The sequence below is a fragment of the Anopheles gambiae genome, chromosome X, assembly GCF_943734735.2.
Source record: "Anopheles gambiae chromosome X, idAnoGambNW_F1_1, whole genome shotgun sequence".
Classification (NCBI taxonomy): domain Eukaryota; kingdom Metazoa; phylum Arthropoda; class Insecta; order Diptera; family Culicidae; genus Anopheles; species Anopheles gambiae.
The window spans coordinates 6348042-6369095 of record NC_064600.1 but is presented as its reverse complement, the minus strand read 5'-3'; the positions used below and the strand labels follow the sequence as shown (position 1 = coordinate 6369095).

Below are 21054 nucleotides of genomic sequence, written 5' to 3'. Positions count from 1 at the left end.
TTTGTTTGCTTCTCGGCTGACCAGGCAAACGATACCCCTTGCACACACTCTGGGCACTCAGCTTCTTCCTCACACCGCTGCCTGTGTGTGTATGTGTGTGTGTGTCTGTGTCCGGTCCATCCAATCATCCGTCCTGCTGTACACTAATTAGAGCCTTTATGTACAAGAGCTATATTTTAATGGGTTTTAATTGTTTCTCTGCCTTTCTCTTCCATTTTTTTTTGACATATGTCACTAGCTAGTTGGGTGTTGCATTTTTGCTGCATTTGTTTTGTTTTGTTTTTTTGTTTTTTTTTTAATCGTTTTCTTTTTGCGGGCGCCACCTATTTTCGCTTTTCTACCTTGGGCCCGGCTAAAGAGCGTGCTCTGGAGCCCGAGAGGGGCACCAACGCCAAAAAGAATGTTTCCACCTCTATTTACGAATGTTTTACACCTGTGTGTGTGTGTGTTTTTCTTCATTTCGTTTAGTTTTTTTTATTTTGCCTTGCACAGAACAAGAAGAGATCTTGGTTACTGGGGGGTACTGCACCACCGCCGCCGACCTCCAAGCGCTTTAGAAACGATTTTGTCAGCGTCGCCCTAAACCGATGAGGTGGTAAATTACGAGGACAAAAAGAAGTAATCCAATGTAAAGTGCGTCCTTATTTTTTCGTGCTGAATTTGACGCGCGTATTAAGGGGAAAGAGAAAATAAAATAGTAATTTAAAAAAAATCCCAAAACAAAACCAAAAAAGCGGATTTAAATGTCCAATTTTGCACCGCTATTTCGTCCGTTGGGCGTTGAGCAAATGGGGTTTAGTTGCGCTGCGAGCGTGCTCGGTGTGCAAAAGTAAAGTAAGCTAAACCGATCGGGTCTACGTAAGAAACGGTAAGGTGTAATTGTGTGTATTTTTTGTTGTTGCGTAATCAATATGGAAAATAGTCAAAGCAATGGCCGAGGCGATAAAAATTGTAACTGGGAACAGTCGGAACGGAAAAAAGAAACCCTGCCTCCTGCCCATCCCGTCTCGGACGGGACGTTCTTCTCTTGTCCCTACCTTGCTGACGCTCTGCGCAAATAACAAACGGGTTTCGATAACAAACATTAACAACAACAACAACAAAAAACACCATCAACAGCATTGAACGTCCCGCAGTGTTTTACGTGCTGGTAGTTGCCGCACCATTCCACCGTCGGCATGCTGCGTCACCCTCCGTCACCATGCTCGCTCGTGTTGCTGCTGCTGCCGGGAAGCGTCGTACCGTCCTACTAATTCCGTGATTCCTGTTTCGCGCCGTTCCATTTAATGTCCTTTCAGGCGCACATGCACACCACACCGCACATACAATCGAGCTCATCTCCTCTTTCACACGATCTCTTTCTCTCTCTCTCTCTCTCTGTGTCTCCCCCTCCCCCTAAAAATAAAAAAAAGATGTTCGGTGGCCGGCCGGGAAGGGGGCGTGGGGTGTAGTACGGCTTCTTGCAGTTTAAAGTTTCATTTCTTGCAAATTCATTACTACTGCTGCTGCTGCTGCTGCTGCGGCTGATGTTGCTGTGTTTGTTTTTTCGTTACAAATTGGAATTCCACTAATCGCCCGGATGTTCCGGGCAGCTACGATTCACTTCAAACCATTTGTCGATGCATCTGTTCGGGCGGGCGAGAGCAGAAACAAAAGGAAAGGTGTGAGTTAAACGGAATCGGCAACTGCTGTTTGTGCATGTGCATGGTCAGCTTACACTTTATGGTAGATGCATAAGCACGGAAGTCTAGCAATGATATCACCAGGAGATAGATCCTCTAAGCAAATGACACACTCGCCCTTTGCGTCGGTTAAACAGTCCTCTGGAAAAGGAAAAGGAAAGGTTAGGAAACAAAACAGGAGGACCTGCGCGGTTCCGATTCCGTGTTCGGAATCAAGTTCGGAGCCGATTCCGATGCTGGAATTGATTCCGATTCCGATGCTGGAATTGATTCCGATTCCGATATTGAAATCGACTTCGATTCCGATGCTGAAATCGATTCCGATTCCGATGTTGGAATCGATTCCCATTCCGATACTGGAATTGATTCCAATTCCGATACTGGAAAACGATTCCGATGCTGGAATTGATTCCGATTCCGATGCTGGAATCGATTCCGATTCCGATACTGGAAACGATTCCGATTTCGATGCTGGAATTGATTCCGATTCCGAAACTGGAATCGATTCTGATTCCGAAACTGGAATCGATTCCGATTCCGATGCTGGAATCGATTCCGATTCCGATGCTGGAATCGATTCCGATTCCGATGCTGGAATCGATTCCAATTCCGATACTGCAAAACGATTCCGATTTGGGTACTGGAATTGATTCCAATTCCGATGGTGGAATCGTTTCAGATTCCGAAACTGGAATCGATTCCAAATCCGATGCTGGAATCGATTCCGATTCCGATACTGGAATCAACTCCGATTCCGATTCCGAAACTGGAATCGATTCCGATTTCGATACTGGAATCAATTCCGATTCCAATGCTGGAATCGATTCCGCTGCTGGAATCGATTCCGATTCCGATTTTGATACTGGAATTGATTCCGATTGCGATACTGGATTCAATTCTAATGCTGAAATTGATTCCGATTCCGATGCTGGAATCGATTCTGATTCCGGAATAAGAATCGGCTCCGGAATCGGAATCGATCCGGGAATCGCAATCTGCTGCGGTAACGGAATCAGAATTGACTCCAGAATTGGAATTAGCTCTGGAATGAGAATCATTTTTTTGAATTGAAATACGAAGTTTCAGAAGCGAAATCAGCCCGGCAATCTGCATGAGAATGGATCGTTTACAAGCAAATTTTGATTCTTGGCGGCTATCCAATACGCGTCATTGGAGCCAAACGTCCATTCTTATGAGGATGTCGAACCCGATTTCGGAGCCAATGCCGATTCCGGAAACTGATTCCGGACCTACTATCCGGAATCGATTCCGACGAGAACATAATTTACCCCATCGCTACTACAAACACACTCATACCATTATATGATAGGCGAGGCTTCGTTAGGCACATTACTAAATGACACTCGATGTCGTCAGGCGTCACAAATTTGCTACATACTGGACATTTTATACCTGCAGTGGGGTGGAGAAAAAGGAAAAAAAAAACAGTTTAGATTAATCCAAGCCATCATTTCGCTATCGCTCTGCAGTGCCTGTTCCCATCCCTTTGGTCGGATAAAGTTTGCCATCTCTTGGTCGCTCCCCCAGCGGACGGACCAGGCCACAAAGCAAGCAGCGAGAAGGGGAAAAAGCGTTACACAGGATCCACACACGATCCGCCCTTTCGCCCATCGATGCATCCCCTCTTGTCCCCTCCCAGCCACTTCTGCCGTCCCGCAAAAGGGCAGGCTACTATAACGAGATGGGATGAGCGCGAACTGCTCTGTGAAGGGCGATTGTGGGAGACGCAAGCGGGGCTCTTCCTTTCTTGAAAACCGTTTGTCTAGCAAGTGAATGACGTGGGAGGAAGGACAATGGAAGGGTGGAAGGGGGGGGGGAGGGGGGCCGAAACTCACCATTGATTGACCAGATATGAGTAGGTAGTGATGTTGCGTACACTCTTCCCAAAGCAAGCGGAGCACTAGCCGCGGCATTTTCTTCCGCCGAGCTACTATCGGGATCGGGATTAGCGGACGATATTTCGTACGGTGCGCCTACAGAGAAAATGGAAACAATACGGATTGTGTGTGTTTTGTTTTGCTTTGGTTTCTTTTTTGGGGTTTCGATTGTGTGAGGTGCAGAAAATGAAAGGTGCAGAACAGAAAAACGGTGCTTGCGTGCGAGGGGTTGGTGATGAAGGATGAAAGAAGCTAAAAAACAAACACATCCCACAAGCGATAATTGCACAGGAGAATAACAAGCGATCCAACACCGTACAACGGACAATTTATGCTAAAAACAGAACCAAACAAGGAACAAGTGGCGCTGCCCATCTTCTCCATAACCAAAACCCTTACTTGTGTGACCACCTATCCCGGGGCGGGTCGTACAATTTGCTCATCATCCCCCCCCCCCGGAATGAAAAACGTACTTCTTGGGCTGTTTGGCTTTTCTTCCATTACCTCTGTAACATGTCGCACATTTTTGTGTGTGCCAACTTCCACAACGGAAAAGCATTTCGCTTCGGTTCTGCTAGCAACCGTGATGCCGTAGAATTATCAATTTAAAAAAAATATGCGCGCTACTCCGAAACCCGCCTAAATAGTGCTTTAAATTGAGCGCTACACAATTTGGTCCTTCGAACCGGATCTGTTAACGGCTAAGGCGACATTCTGATGACGTAAGAACGTTTCAATGGCTGTTCTTTTGGGGCCGCTGAAGTTGCTCATTAAATGAAGTAGTTTATCTAGGAGCTTGGAATATTCCCTTACTCGATTTGCAACATTTCCCTAACCGGTTGGCCTATTGTATTACATGATTCGAAAACCTGCATAGACTTATTTTTTTTGAGTGGATCTGTGTTTTGCATAGAACCTAAGATTTGTTTTTTTTAAATTATGTGTTATACGTTATCCTTTTCCTTAATTATATTAACTTCTATCGATAAAATGTTATATTCTGTGCGAAAATGCGTATCTGTGTTGCCAGGTATAGTCTAAGATGATTAATAAAGTTTGAAATTGTACGAATAATATAAATATAAAACAACTCTTTCCTAAATTAGTTACATCTATACCACTGCTAAAACCGAACAGAATCGCTTTTCAGTCGCGAAAAGATAAACTTCTATTACAAAATGTATTACCAACTCGGGTGGGTCGTTATAGAAGTAGGGGATACGAATTGAAATGTTGTTAAAAAATATTGTAAAACAATGTAAAATTATATTTTTTTAACTGAATGGAAACAAGGCTTATCCTGGCATTTGTAACGTTTCCAGACAACGTCGGAATTCTATCAAAAAATTAAAAATCATTTAAAAGGCAAAACATTTGAGGTAGGCGGCTATAGAGATGATGGTTTAACAAAAAAAAAAAAAAAAAAAAAAAAAACAAAACAAACCCCCCGGCAACAATAACCGAAACAGTAGATAGGAGTTTTTTCCTTTTGTTTTTTTTTTTTTTTTTTGGGGGGGTGGAGGGGTGAATGCCAAACGGGGATGCCGCGCGGGATTGGGGCCGGGCGTACCTGCGGTGCCGGACACCACATCGCTGCTGCTGCTGGTCGAGAAGGTGCGTGCCCGGGGACTCTGCTGTCCTCCATTCGCGGTGCTCGCCTTTATTCCCATTGCCGCCGGTTCATTCAAACGACCGTTCGCTCGCGTAACCGCGCCGCAACTGGACGCGCCTGTTCTGTGGGTGGGTGGGTGATGGAGTCGCGTGTGATGAAACGGTCCGCCCCTGTTGGCGGCGGCGCGCGCGCTGCCGGGTTTTCTCTTCTGCTCTTATTTGATGGTCAATCACGCTCTGTGCTCCTACAAAGAAAGAATGTGGAGGGGGGGGGGGAAAAGACATTAGCGTTGCGTTGGATCGAGCAGTTGGTGGGTTGGTGGAAATGTTTGTGAATGAAAGAAACAATTTCTCTGGATGGGCTGGAAGTGTGCCCGCTCTGCTCGACGCGGTTCCCCTTCCAATGCCACAGTGCCGCGTTTGTCTGTGTGTGTGCGTGTTTGATGGACGATTTGATTGCTGGTGGTGAGCGGACGGCGACAATCCGTTGTGTAAATGTCGTCGCGCACCCCGCCCGGATCCCCGAAAGGCCCATCGGGGAAAAGTGCTAGACAACAAAGACGGTATATATCGTAGGAAAGCGCCGGCGGGAAGCCGATCATACCCGGAAATGGGAGCATGCACTGAGAAAGGGGGGGGGGGGGGGAGGGCACAAACACACGTGCAAGATGCACCGTGCACTATTTGCAATATCTGGGGCCCCGGGAAACGGGGTGGTCGTCGTCGCGGGAGGCGCGTTTGAGCGATAGCCAACAACCCTTTGGCTTCTTTCGTGTTCTTTTCCTTGTTGTGCTGTTGTTGTGTGTTTGTTGCACACAGTCGCCGAGGTATATCTCTACAGCCTGGTCGGGATCGGGCTCCCTCTGCTCGCGATGGGACAAAGCGCTGCTGGTGCTGTCGCCCCCGGGGGGTTGGTGTGGTGGTTCGTGTGTGTGTGTTTTTTCTTCGTTTTTTTTTGCAGATTGACAAACCAAACACGCGCACGCACACCTACAGCACCGTTTGCACACAGTGAGACGCGCGTTCCTGGCGCTTATTAGATAAAACAGACACACGGGACACACACACACTCTCACACACCACCGATTGGTGGTGTAATTGGCTTCCGCTGCTTTTTTCTTTTATTTTTTTTTATTCGTTCTCCTTCTTCCTTCTGCTACAGCAACTGAGAGTTGAACACGAAGAGAATTGCTGCTTTTTGTGTGTGTGTGCGCTTTTTTTTTCTTCTGTTGTTGATGTGGATGACAGGACGGAGAGGTTGATCGGACAGGCATTCACACGCACACACACAGACGCGCAGTCTAGGCTTTGGAAGAGGCTAGGCGGGGGCGATCCGGTGCTGCCCTTCGGGAGGACAACAAGACCCCCCCCCGCCCCCCACCGTCGCCCTAGCCTTTTCTTTCCATCCGCGAAACGCTAACCTCTAGCAGGACAAAAGTGACAAACACACACACACACACACAAACACACCCCTGTGAGAATAGCCTAGGAAAGCGAAAAAGGTTGGCTAGATTATTGCACAAGATTTTCTGTGTGCTCACCCGTAGTATAACAATCACACGCACAGGGACACGCACACACAACACACACGCACGGGGACACAGATTTTAACACGACCCTGTGCCTGTGCCTGTGCTGCTCGCTGCGACGACGACGACGACGACGGTGAGAATGACGCCTGACGTTTTCCGTTCGCTCACGAGGCGGGCGGCGCGCGCTCACTACTAGCTGCCTCTGCTCACGTTCACGCGCTGTCAAAACGATTGTTTTGCGGTGCCGGGAGCTCGCTTCTCGGAACTTCGCTGCTGCTTCGCCAAATGATTTTTTTTACCTTCACTCACACACACACACACACAAGCTTTGTCTATCTGGCTCTTGCACAAGCAAAATTCCTTTGCTGATGGGTTTTATTAGTTTTACACACACACACTCACTGGGGGACACTGGGCTTTTCGATCGTCGTTCCACGCACAGCAAATCACAGCACAGAGACGCACACAACGGCAGAGTGCGGGGTTGTTTTTTTCTTTCTAAAAGCGATCAACCATTGTGTTCTCCTTCCTTTTGGCCCGCCCGCTCTGACTCACGGACACTTTCGCTGTTCGCCCTCGAATCACAATATCACCAACACACACACACACAAACACACGACGAACAAGACTGATCAGGTCAGATCAAGTACTAATATTGTGCCTCGGTGAGATTGAGTGCTGGCGGGTCCGCTGTTTGACTGTCGTGATTGGATGGGCCCGTGGGGATCGGGGATGGGTGTTGTTGCGAGGCAACGAAACTCGGCACCGTCTTTTGTTTCGCCAACAACAACAACAACAAACAACGGTAGAACGAAACGTCGCCCGTCTCACTGGTCACTCTCACGCAAATTCACGCACGACGGCTCGATGAACACAGCTGGGCTGTACAACGAAAGAAGAGAGAGAGAGAGAGAGAGAAAGAGAAGCAAAATAGAAAAAAAAACACACACACACGTTAAGGAATGTTATTAAAGACAGTTGTAGGTTCATTCTTTTACAGGCTGTATGGCACAGGCTTTCTATTTGTTTTCTATTGCAAAGCTAATAGAGTGGACAATAATTAAGAATTTCAACACACACGCACAAAAATTGCTCCGTCAGCTTCGCGATGCCACCTACGATGCTCACTCACTCGGGGAGGGCTCGCTCACTCGTTCATGCGCTCACCGTGCCGTTGAAATGTCAAGTTCGCACAATAGACACACACACACACAGAGGCACGCGCCACAGTTGCGCGTACAAGCGACCGATGCGACGAAACACGAAAACCCAAAACAATCGGTCTTGCCTCTTCTCCGATACGCTATCAAACACAGACGCACACACACACATACACACACGATGGCTATTAATAAGACAATAGTTGTATGCGTGCTTGTGAGTGCGGAAATGCGAGCGGGCGAGCAACGGAGACAAGCGTATACAACTTAATCCGATTGCGCGAATCCTGCCCGTCTCCCTTCTGGACCTTTTGTACACCCCCTCGTTGCTACTACCACTGAAGCGGGGATCGAACGATTCCTTTTTCCTGTGTGCGCACAGAACTTAGCACCAGCAGCAGCAGCGTTTCTGACAGGGGGCCACCTACTGACAGCTGATGTGCGCGCGGATCGTTGTGTCGCAACTGCGAACAGAACACAGGTCGAAAAAGCCTCCGCCACCACAACATACTGCTAGGAGGGGGAAATCCTCGGAATCCGGTTTCGTCCGCGGCACGGTTCAAGCCCGAAATCGAACACCTTTGCACTGAAAGCGGATCTTTCTGTGTGTGTGTTGGCTAATGTGGTTCAACAAACAAACAATTTAAAAAAAAGGCTAAGACGTAGTTATCAAACACTAGTACGAAATGAAAACAACCTCATTCTTGCCAACACACAAACGTGTCGCTCGCTCGTGGTCGTGGGTGTGTGTGTGTGTGATTAGAAAATGAGCCTAAGAAAGGGCACTGATAAGAGAAGCACGGTTTTTGTGCCTCATTACGCATAAAGAGGTTTTACTGCTGATCGATCACACACACACACACCAGCACAGAAGAAGCGTTCTGCGTCACCAAACAAGAGATATGCGTCGTTCTCGCTGTGTGTGTGTGCGTGCGTGCTTTGTACTTCCGCGAGCAATGATCTACACTGAAATGGGCCATCCTTGGACAGAGGGGCGGCAAAGTCAGCGAAGTGGAAGAGGCACAAGCGCGCGTGTTTGTATGTGTGTGTGCGATGTTGTTGTTTTTGTTTGCTTTTGATAACGCGTGATTATAAGGGTAACCACTTAACAGCGCCGCAATCTCCGCCACCGGAGTGCTTGGGAAGGGAGAGCAGCAAGAGACAGATTTGGTTGGCCCTGCTTCCCCCACAGCACCACCATTTGCCCTCCATCAACCCCAGTCCGTCGATGACTTACGGTTGCGGAAGCAATTAAATATAGTTCGATCTCTGGGACACAGTGTGCGCACCACCACCTACGACAACACCAACGTTAAACACACACAAACACAGATAGAGAAAGAATTGGATCGGAATTGGAAAGCAATGATGTGTGCCGCGGTTTGCGATTTAGATGACGCTTCGCTTTGTATGCGTGTGGGGACCGGGTCCCGAGACGAAAGATAAAGCCGTGTCCGAGTGACAGGGAACGGGGGCATTTACCTGACGCAACTCGGATAAAAAACGAACCGATCGCCGTGTATGGGTAGGGAAATTTTGTGTATCTGATCTAGTGTGTCGCTGCTATCTGTTCTCAGTGCGCCGCTAACTTCGGTCGCCGCTGGGCAGGCTTACTGACCACTATACTATCGAGGAAACTTTCTTTCTAGCTCAAAAGGAATAACCTCTGCAATCACAAAACACACGCATACACAGCACACAAAAAGTGGCGTATGATGCGAATTCACACAATCAACAGAGTAGGCATTGCCTTCAGAAGACAAAAGCACACAACGGACAGTCCCGAAAGATCGGGCGACAAAAGGGGAGGGGGATGGGTGACTGATCCTGCATTGGCACTGCTTCCACTAGTGCTGCCTCGCTGGTAGAGCTGCACACACAAGCACACCACTATCACACGGCGACGTCTGGCGGGTGCGTTTGCACTGGAAAATCGCGTTAAATTGAAATTTTGAGTAAGGAGTAGGGGAGATTGGGGGGGGGGGGGGGGGTTTGGGGAAACCAAAGCGTGCCAATGTGTGTGCTTGAGGTTTTTTACTAGTGCATTTCGCAAGACTTCCATGGTTTCCTGTGCTGTATGGTTTTCGATACCTGGAACTGGACGGGCAGTTCTCCTGCCCTCCCGAACGCACACAAAGGTACAACAGCGCCCACCCCGAGTGACACTTCTGGAAGGTTTTTGGGGTGTTCGTGTATGTGTGGCAGAGGCTTTTGTGAAGGCGCAATAGATCCGGGGAACCTGGGAGGAGGTCTTGGTTGGGAAGTAGGGATGCCTACTTTCAAATCTGCGCTTCTCGCCTGTTCTCTGTGTCACTGCGATGAAAGCTTCGTATTTAAGAAGCGATTCTTCTTCACCCCTTCCCCTTTCCCACTCGCAACCCTCAAACAGCTTCTCTCTATCACTCGCTCGATCGCTGGACAAAATGTCAAAAGCACATGCTACCAACATTGACCAGAGAGAGAGAGAGAGAAAGAGTGCGCTCGCGAAACTCACAGAAAGAACAGGAAATATAATCGAACGGCGAGGAGGCATCACCAGCAGCCGCCGCCGCCAGCCAGGCAGGCGAAAAATCGAGCGCAACCACTTACTATTGCGTTGCTGTTTGAAATTCGTCTTCCTCGGCTGATGTTGATGGATTCGAGGGGTTTTCGTTTGTGGGGCTTGAAGATTACAGGCAGGGTGGCGGTTTAACATGAAACGGATGGCCGAACAAAGGAGGGTTCGGAGTGTTGTTGAAATTGGACGAGTAGAGCAAAAGAGAGAGAGAGGTTGCGGCGCGGAAGGTGGTCAAGAAAAAAAGGGAAGTCAGGCATAGCAGAATTCTCACACATACACCAAGCACACACACAATGACGGTGCAGTTACGACGGGGGAGTGCATATTGGATGCCATCGTTCCACTGTGGTCTTGCGTGTGTTTGTGTGTGTCCGATCCCTTTGCTCTGCTGCTTATTGCACTTGTGCACAGAAAAATCAACCACCCGCGCCTCAGCTAGACCACACACCAAAATCAACCCTCCCCCCCCCCCCCTCTCTCACGCCCACATAGGTAGAGCTCGCTACACACCTACATACGGACACACATCCCTTACCTTTCCGGATATCCGCAACTGCGGGCGGTACACACAGGGGACCGCAAAAAGCTGTTTGACGACGGTGGCTGGGTGTTTTTTTTTTCGAGTTCCGTTCCCGTGGTCTCGGGAGCTGTTACCACTCCCGGTGACACAGTGTGCCCTGTGGGTGTGCTGCCTGTGCACGTCTTTTACACTCCGTCGCCTGCTTGGACCAGGCGCTCGCTAGACTGTTACGTTTTGCTGCTGCCGACTGGTAGGCCCCACATCCAACCTTACAAACACACACCGCACACAGCCTTCCTAATTCACGCTTCTGCACAGATTACGGCTTGTGATACACGCTCCGTCGTCGGTTCGTCGCAGACCGTGCGGCTATCTTTTCATCTTTACCAAATCACAAGAAACGCACACTCGCGCTGGGAGGCCCACAAGAGACGTCTGTCCGTCTCGAACGCAAACACACACTCTGGCGCACGCACGCACACGCTCGACGGCCCAACGGGAGCCCAATAGTCAGCGCTTGTGTGTGTGTGTGCTTTTTCCCTTCGTTCTCGAAGAGCACACAGGTACTGGATGTGTTTCTGTGTGTGTGTACTTGTGTACGCAAATGTTCGGGGAGGAAAAAAAACAACCCGAAAGATTGCCCATCACTACGTACGATCCGGATGGCACGTTCCTCACCACAAATGGTTGATGGGGTGGTGAATTCGCTTTACAGTCGATCACGCGTGAGTTGGTACAACACGTAAATGATGTGAGGTGTTTTATTTTTTAGACATAGTTTAAAAAGTTTGTATTGAATATTTGTATTGAAAATGTGGAGTGTAGATAAACAATTTGTTTTTTAATTAAAAAACAATGGTTTGTGCTACTTGGCAGTTTACCTACTGTAAATGTTGAATCCGGAGTGGTGTTTCAAATGTTACTGTCATTCAAAGATAAAAGTAAGCTCATATGAAAATATGACAACAAGACCATAGTTTATATTATTTAGTTTTCAGAGAATCGTTGCTCTTTTTTACTTCTTATAGCACTGTGTATAGGTACTTACCCATCATAAAGCCTGATACAATCATAATTTTTGATCTTTTTGAAATATTTCGTGAAAGATTTGTCGAGAAACATTTCAGCTATCGTCAGCGCAAAATCGAAAGCAGGGAAAAACATACCTGTAGCAAAAACAACATCTGGAAAACGGGATATCTCTGGCATAGCGTTGATTTACTTAGATTAGATTTTTAAGGCTAATTTGAATCGAATTGTTGCCAACTAGCTAATAGTTCGCGTGACGAGTTATATCACAATTTGTTCTTTTTACTTTTCGAGAGGAAGCTATGTGTAAATAAATTTTAGAAATAATATAATTAGCAGTTTCGATGGTTAAGAAAAATAAAGAGATGTATTTAGAAAATGGTATCAAACACGTATGGAATTCCTCGGAACACTTTGACCCGGAGATGCTATCCGACTCTCGTTCAAACCCGAGCAAATTTCAATAAGCTTTTTCATTTCAACAGAATTTAGTTTCTGTTCTCATGCAACTTTCCTACACGGTGGCTTTAAGCTTTCTCATTGATTGCTGCTTCAAAGTTTCTCTATTAGTGGTTAGCTTGTTAGTACATCGTTCAGTGAAAAACAAAAAAGCTTTTTTTTTTCAAAGTTTCTTTCGTCTTGTTTTTTAAAGTCGCTTTGCCGCATGTACTACCTAATCGTTTTTATCATACGCGACATTTTTCAAATCGTTTTACCGAATCTTCCTCCCACATCAAATAGGTTGCCTTCGAAGGTTGGGTTCATTGCACTAGCATTTAGGTTCCATAATTGACCATTTAATTGCGAAAATATTTTAAAAAAGCATTTCGAACGGCTTTTGGACAGACTGTGAAAGCCACTGAGAAATTACGCTCCCCCAAAGGGAAGAGTCCTACGCCTCAAAGCCTTTCCTACACTTTGTAATGAAGCTGCTTTGCTTCCCTGGCTTCAAACCAAACTGAATGGTGTGTAAATCTAAGCTTGCAGTGGGCTGCTGCAGTAAGGTAAAAGAGGGATAAAACGCCACTGAAAACTATCCACTGGAATGGAAGCATCCGAAAAAGGTAAGCGAGCGTTTCACACCACGCAAGGACGAAAGGATGTCGTCTGGTTGTGCGCCTTCTTGCGCGCAAGTCGTTTCATTCTTGCTGCAGGATTCGAGCGTCGATCAAAATCGGTGAAGTAAAATAAAACCGACGTCGACCGCACGTATCCTTGCTATAAAATTGAGCTATTTTTTTATAGCAGACAAAACGTGCACGAATTATGGTGCATATCGAAGGATATGTTACACATAACTTGTTAATTTAAATGTTCGTGCAAATGAATCAATTACAGTTTGCTCTCTGTTTGGGCAGTCTGGCCGTCTGTCTGTTTGGTGGTGTTGCGTTTTTTCCCCTTGCTGAATGATTTACGGTCGCATTTATGGCACCGAACCGATAACGGCCCGACGTTCGGTGATGTGTTGATTGGCTTAATTGTTTTACGCCTTTATTCGATTGTTTCTGCTGATTGCTACTGAGTCACACACACATACACACGGATGCACAACAGGGACAGTTAGGGGGTTTTGGGCAAATTTTACCCTAAACCCTCGGAGAAAAGAATGCCCCAAACACTTTCCGACGGGGTTGCTGCCCTTGCTATATCCATATGCTGTCAGTTTTCTGCCGTCTGCCGCCGAGCTAGCCATCCCGGTCACGCACACCCACATGCACAGCCGACTCCTTTCATCGTGGAACAGCAGGCTGGCAGCACCGTTTACCGTTGCCATAAACGAAAGTCCGTCGGTTGTAAAAAAAAAAAAAACCGTCCAGGCGACGTGTTTTCCATCCCGCTTCGGCCGGGAAAGCAGCGGCGAAGCAGGCGCTTGCACACCAGCGGGTTTTGTGCGTGATTGCAGCACAGCTTCGGCCAGTACTTCTGCATCTTCCGACCGGTGTGGATGTGGATCCTCGGCATCGGCTCCCTGGTTCGCGCCCTGTCGCCGTGTGTGATCTTTCTCTCTGTGGGAGGTTTTTCTTTTCTACCCACTCCCGTCCGCAAAAATATTCAAACCCTTAACGGTGGTGTGTGTGTGTGTGTGTGTGGGTGGTTTGTTTCCCGGTAAGGGTTTGGTTTTGTTTAAACTGTTTAAGGTGCCTTTTGTTTACGGGGGGGCGGGCGATCAAACACGGGTTGGCTGATCGGTTGCGCGTCTGCTGAAGCTGTGTGCAAACATTTTTCAAACCCGCCAGTGGTCCGCAGTGGCTCAAACACGCGTGCTAGACAAAAGAACGAACGAAAGAAGCGGATGAATGATTGAAGCATAAGCGCAGGCTTCGGTTTGGTGGTTTTACTACAGTGCTGCAGTTGCTGCAAGGGGTTGCTGCGCTGGAGAGCTATTGAGAGCGCTCGGGACACTGCCGTCTGCCCATCAACCACCGCCGTCCAGGTACCACGGGACCATCTGCATCCGATGTGCGGTTACCGAGCGAGTGATTGAATATTTCATTGTTGCATTCGTAGCGATTGTGCTGCTTCATTTCACGCCGCACGGAAGTGGCCCCCGGTGCACTGCGGTAACGGGCAGGCACACTCGAACAATGTGAACATCGGCAGCCCGAGACAGCGGGGACAACGGTTAGCCATTAGCCGAGTGGCGTCCTGCTTGTGACGCTAAGCATTCAAGATTTATTTCACTGTGCCGCATTTTATGTTTTCCACCTTTTTCTTTGTGCGTTGCTTCGCGAAAGGGTTTTTAAAGAAAAAAAAAACAAAAAAAAAACATTACATTTGAGTTTAAATCATTTTAAGCGTTTTTTTTTCTCTGTGCCCAACCTTCATTCGAAACATCAGTTGAGCAAACTCAATTTCCTTACTTGATCGAATTTTCCACCAACCTGATGGATGCGCCTGGTGTTTTGTGCCGACGCAAAGTGAAGGACGGACGCGCGCGCTCTCTCTCTCTCTCTCTCTCCCTAATTAAAGTGATACGGTTTCTCCTCTCTGTGCAGTGAATTAAAAGTGGTTTTCCCCTACACTACACCCTGCACTTCGCGTACCCCAACCAACTCTTCTCGGGCGACAAGAACCCAATGGTTCCGCCGGATTTTGGCACTCCGGGCGATGGCAAGCGCCTCCAGTCCCTGTCCGGTCGCCTCTAGCCCCATGCTCGTAGACCCACTGGGTCCCGTGTGTCGTTGTTGCGTTGATGTGAGTGAGTGAGTGAGTGTACGATTGAGAAACAGAGGCCAATTCTGCAATCAAACATTTCACCGTATTTGCATACGGCAAGAGACGGCAAGAGCCCCCCTCCCCTCCTGCACAGCTTTAAGAGCCGACCATCAGCAACTGCCGACAGCCGCTTCAATCAGCCCCATCCTTCTCGGCCCCGCAGCCCGCCCTACTGAGCCGAGCTTCTTCGCTGGGCCGGCGGCGTTTGGCTTCGTTAGTTCGATTGTTTCCCTTCGGACGGGATTTTGCCCGATAAGAGCGCCCGATTTACAGGTAAGCCTTGCGAAGGGGGCGGGGGGGGGGGAGTATTGAGATTGTGATAGATTAGAACCTTTTTTTTCATTTTTTTCTTTGCCCGGAGCCTGCCCTTATCGAAGCTGGAAGGTAGGATAAAAGGCATCGGGGTAAAGAATTCCGTGAATTAATTAGTGCTCTCGGTGTTGGTTTGAAATTTAATTAATATTTTATGACACTTTGTTGATTTCTCGAACCAGCTCGGCACCGGTCCTGCAAGGTAGAGGACAAATTGTACTGACTCGTTCATTTTTGCTCCATCTCTTTCATGTCATGTGTTATGGCATGAGTTTGGAAAAGGGAGTTACATGCGCTGCTACCAGGAACGATTACACCGGTGCAGAGGCTCGATTGTGATCTTCCTGCAGGTCCTGCTAAATCGGACCGGCAAACCACGGCTTGCGCTTAAACAAATTAGACTGCTGCAGCAGTGCAATGTGGCTTTGTTCAATAAAAATTACATTTCAATTGTTCGATCCTCACGCAACGCTCCGCTCCGGTGGTGCGTGCGGGAGTGTGTTCGGCGAAAAGGAACGGATTACATCCGCTCAATCGTTACCGCCTGTAGCCCTGTGGCTACGGGTGCGCTTGTACGGAGTTCCGGTTCCGGCCAACAGGTACGCCGACGTACGGCGCGCTACGGCCAGTTGCTTCCTGGGAAGGCAGCTAATGAACGTTTCTTGTTTGCTCCGGCTGCCGAGTGGGATTGTTTGAATTGTTCCGCTTTCGTGCCTTGCCACCGCAAGGTAAGCAAATCTGTGATCGAGCTGATTTCGATGGAAGAAAGTGCGGCGTTGCTTTTGATTGCCATTTTAACGACCTATTGCTTACAGTTTACAGTTTGCAAATAAATACTTACGGGCAGCTTCCTAGATTTTGTTGAGTATGGTAAGCTGTAGCGATTTTTGTTTCTTTCTTTCTTCGAAACAAGTGAAGCACTCGACTGGGATTGATCTTGTAGTTTAAACATTCTTTAGTTATTTAGAAAAAAAAAAAACATTGCGCTCAACTATTACATTGAATTGAAACCTTTGCCATCGACATTTTTCAATAATAACATCAACATCAAAAGGAAAGCTTCAAGCATCTCTCAAAATGAGACAACTTTTAATGATTAAAAAAACCCGTTTAAGCAAACAGTTATGAGGAAATTAACTTAAAAGTAATCAACATTAGATGGATAGAATTGGAGAACAGTTTTAATCAATGATTAATGAAGAATTGGTGACTGGTGTTTACCCTAAAGTATGGAAAGTACTTGCTGTTCCAAAAGATTCCGTTATCATTGAATTCGAAGAAGCTTGACCAATCAAGCCTCAATATACTACAAATTATTGAAATATTTTAATCAATAATTGAGGCAACATTCTCGACTTTTTCACACCTTAACTTAGGGCTTAGAGAAGGACACTCCTATCGAACGGCATTTAATGTTACATTGAACATAATGAAAAGCATTTGTTGAACAAGAACACGAGGTGCTTGCGGTATTTCTTTAAAACTGAAACGTGCGTGCGAATCAATGGATATGGAGATATTTATTAGAGACTATTGGAGACTCTTCAGTTCTTTGGTAGGCATGGAATTGCACTAAGATAGCTTGGCAGCTTATTTCGAAACAAGAACGCAAATACGTTTGAAGAACGTTTTGTTGAATGGGTTTTCAAGCCGATTGGAAAATACCCAGGGAGTGTTTTCGAGGGCCAATTGGATTATAACTCAGATTTATGATGTAAAGATAGTGTTGCATTTACTACACAGTAGCATTCATCGCAAGCTCTTATTTGAAACGAGCAGAAACTCTGTTTAATATGGAACTGAATGTTTTAGAATAGTTGGCCTAAATAATTAAAAAATTGATCGGAATCGGAAATACATTTAAAATAAACCTCGTGAAATAAAATATTTGGCAAAATACGCATTGATACTGAAAAAAGATGTGGTTAAAGAAAAAGAGAGACACTCATCAAGCATTATACTTTTTGTTTCGTAATGTGAAGCTTTGCAAATCTCTTATTTTACTATATGAAGAGTTTTATGCCTCTATCGCGTTTCCTAGGCAATTAAACACAGCTACAGAGGTTGCAACGTTTACGCAACAAAAATAAGCAGGTTAGTTTTGGGTCGTGGTCGAAGAAGTACAGCTACCGATACGCTTGGCATCCTGCAATGTCTCCTTGTTCTCCCGGTGCTTTAAGGGAATTGGAATGTATTCAATGTAATGCCAAGAGAGGTTTGCTGTAAGCCTGAGCCTATTTTAAAAAGCAAACACTGTGTGTTAAACAGTGGTAGTGAAGTGTGTGAGTATAGTGTAAGGTGGAATGTACTAATTTGTTGCTAATTTGTTTGTTTGTATTATGTAACAGTGTGAAATTACAACCGCATACATCGACTTTTTTCTAGTTTTCGGTTTTATAACTTTTAGAGCAAAATAATATGAAATAAAAAAAAATAACGAGCATCTTCAAAAAGTTTCGAGACATGCGCTCGCATTGTGGAGGATTTATACTAATTAATTGTAAGATGATGGGAAGTAATGGCACTCCCCCTATCGGGCTGATTGCGAGAGCTCTAAAGTACTCAATCATCCACTCGAGATTATAATGAAGTAATATTTTATACCTAAAAATATACGCAAGATAGTTTCGTCCTTTCGTTTCGAACCTTTGAAGGAGACAGTGGAAGGACCATCATCAGCATCAAACATTACATCAATGTGCGATTGGCATATTTCTTACAATCTTATTTCTAATCAAAACCATTTCCTAGGATGAAAATTGTTTTGAGCTCAAATGAAGTAGATCCTCATTCATTCTAATGATACTGGGTAAGAAAGTAATGGCACAATTTCATCTCACAAAACTCAACGCAATGAAGCAAGATTTCTACTTCTATCCGTTTGGCATACGGCAGCTACAGTAAGGCAGGCTAGCTCCCAGCTGTTGCTAGCTGGTGAAAATTCAAGCAAATAATATTGCCCTTCCTATCACAATACCAGTATCTCTGGAATCAGCAATAGGGAGTGGTTCCATAGAAGAACACAGCGCAAACACATAACGAGACTAATAGAGCAGCGGTTGATGTTCAATTACTAAACAAATTATCCAGTTTAATACAATGTCTCCGTTTCAATAACGTACACTCTACTTTTTAGTCACATTTCAAAGAAAATCGGATCTGATGCTTAAGCCTACGCACATCGTTGTGTGCTTCTTTACTGGCTAAACACTTTCTGGACGCTTTGTTATTGATATTAGTTGAATTGTTTTCTCTTTATTTCTATGTTATACCAAAGGAACCATTCAATTCGTTTACATGATCTAACGTGTAATTTGAATACATGTCACAGCCTCAAACATGTCAGTGACACATATGTTGGTAAATACATGATTGCATCGAAATTGAATTATTGGCACAAAAAAAAGAAAAGATTAATTTGAGCCATAATTAAACATGATAAGTTAGTAAGATTGACGAAACGAATTTTGTGGTATTTACAGCGGCACCCACAGTCCGATGACAGCTCCACAGTACGCTTGCAAAATTCCCCTAATCGATTGCAGCACTCCCCTATATGATTGCAAACTTCCACAGCTTGCATGCAACATTCCCCTACCGATTTGCAACATTCCCCATAAGTGATTGAACTATACCCTTATATGACTCGAAACCCTAAGTTTCGTGCCCGAAGTATAACTTTAAAACGAATTTTAAAAATCAACGTCAAAAGTCGTGAAAATGTATTGGGCGGGGTAAAATGGGCTTACACGAAATGTCAAAACACATCAAAAGGGACAGAATGGCAACCCAACATTGGACTTTAGGATTTGGTTTAAGCTTTTGCTTCTTCTTATTCTTCTTCCTAGCTTTTGCATCTTGGTAGAATTGTGAGAGTAGAGATTTAAGTTTGGCATTAAGGCGTTTTGTTGAATAATTTAGTAAAATGCTTAAACTTCTTCAATAATTAACATGTTGTCAGTATTTTGTCTTGTCGATATTGTATTCATACAGCACAGTTTTATTTACATAAAGCTAGTATATTATAGTCATCTTAGCTTATACCATAGCCTCATCATGTTGCTCCTGTCAAAACATACCGACCATTTTGCCAGAAGTGAAACATTTTACAAACTTTAACTTTAAATAGGTTTTTTTCGCCTGGATGCACATTCTATTGTTTTGCTCGAATTATATGTTAAATTCTTAAGAAAGCTTATTTTCGAGACGGTGAAAATGACATCATCATTTTGAGCAAACATGTTGAAATCTTAAGTTATGAAATGTTCATGGCAGGTTTTAAAGATTGTATTTGATGTTTTGCATTCATAAGAAGTCATTATAAACATGTTTATTTGCCAATGCAAGGTTTTCCAGGGGTTCTCATAGTTGTGGGACACTTCCTTGTCTCTTTCTTATTGGAAGTGAACATCATATGATGGGAATTGGACACTATGCCACCCTTTTTAGACCTATTAGGAAATTCCTATTAGATTTGTCCAGCAAGGGTGCTACAGAGCCGAATTCCTATTACATTAAGTTCATTTCACGTAAGAAGCAGTCAATAAAGTTATGAGAACTCCTGGAAAACCCTGTAATGCAGGTGAACGTTTCGTCCCACCTAACCATTTTGTCCCAGGTTCTCCTGCTATAAAAATAAATCAAGATTTTAAAAGTGTCAAAAATAGGCATGTAATGAAAAGAAAAACCCAAGAGCACTAACTAATATGCGAAACAGTTCATTGTATTGTAATAACTGATTGACAAATGCACCCAACATTATAAACAAACTCTTAAATATTTTACATAATTAAAATGTAAACCAAAAATAAAAAGAAAATCACATTATCTCCAAATTCTCTCCCGGGACCAGGGAAGGAATAGCAAAAAAAAACCTGGAATCTCCTAAGCGGTTGCTGCCGCAACTAAACTTGTTGCTAAATGTAAACTTCGCCCGCAACCGCACATTCTAAAAACATTCCTAAGGCGTCGCACAGTGGAAGAAATATATTTTTGTTGAAAAAAAAAAAACATTTAAGAGAAAAATTCTCGTTTTTCCTTTTTTGTTTGTTGCTACGTGGTTGACCGCCGCCAACCGACTTTACGTACGCAAAGTACACACGAAGAGGCTAAGTTTGTTGTTTGTGTGTGTGTTTTTTTTTAATGCCGCAGCATGCTTTTTTGTTTTTTTGTTTTTTGCACCCATACCGCTCAGTGGGCCGTAACGGAAGGAGCAAAAAAAAAAACAAAGAGCTCAAATAAAATAAGCTACGCAAAACTTACACCGAACACACTAAACCACCGCAAAGCGCGTTTGGCACATTTCAAATATTGGGGTTGGGGAGGGTTTTGGGGGGAGCGCACGTAAAAAGCATGAGTCGGTACATTTCCTCACACTGGCGGGAAGGCCTTGGCGAAGGCCTAGCTTTTCTTTACAATTTGCCTCGCGCCGTTTTGCTCCTTTGTGGGAGGGGGGGGGGGGGATGGGTCGGAAGGTTCATAAAACGGATCGCGAACTGTGTGTGTGTGTGTAACGCATAAAATGCTAAACAACAACA

The 21054-nt window shown here is 45.4% G+C and overlaps 2 protein-coding genes across 16 annotated transcripts in view; one reads left to right on the top strand and one right to left on the bottom strand.

Annotated features, from left to right (window-relative positions):
• Positions 1 to 448: 448 nt before the first annotated feature.
• Positions 449 to 21054, bottom strand: part of LOC1271904 (E3 ubiquitin-protein ligase ZNRF1) — a 115620-nt gene continuing 95014 nt past the window's right edge. The window contains exons 1-7 of one of the 8 annotated variants that reach the window (XM_001237299.3): positions 10976 to 11545; positions 6733 to 7605; positions 5151 to 5436; positions 3539 to 3676; positions 3000 to 3095; positions 1718 to 1823; positions 449 to 1625 (exon numbers count right to left, since the gene is read on the bottom strand). In XM_001237299.3, coding sequence (XP_001237300.2) covers positions 1568 to 1625; positions 1718 to 1823; positions 3000 to 3095; positions 3539 to 3676; positions 5151 to 5250 — 498 coding nt within the window. In that variant the 5' untranslated portion in view covers positions 5251 to 5436; positions 6733 to 7605; positions 10976 to 11545 and the 3' untranslated portion in view covers positions 449 to 1567. Of the gene's footprint in view, positions 1626 to 1717; positions 1824 to 2999; positions 3096 to 3538; positions 3677 to 5150; positions 5437 to 6732; positions 7606 to 7721; positions 8703 to 10975; positions 11546 to 21054 lie in introns of those variants that run through there. The other 7 variants (XM_061658867.1, XM_061658884.1, XM_061658852.1 and 4 more) reach the window with 7 other exon arrangements.
• Positions 13903 to 21054, top strand: part of LOC1271906 (RYamide receptor) — a 111195-nt gene continuing 104043 nt past the window's right edge. For 2 of the 8 annotated variants that reach the window (XM_061658665.1, XM_061658624.1), the window contains exons 1-2: positions 13903 to 14095; positions 14986 to 15478. The gene's annotated coding sequence lies outside the window, so the exon portion shown is untranslated. Of the gene's footprint in view, positions 14096 to 14827; positions 15479 to 21054 lie in introns of all 8 variants that reach the window. The other 6 variants (XM_061658680.1, XM_061658658.1, XM_061658637.1 and 3 more) reach the window with 5 other exon arrangements.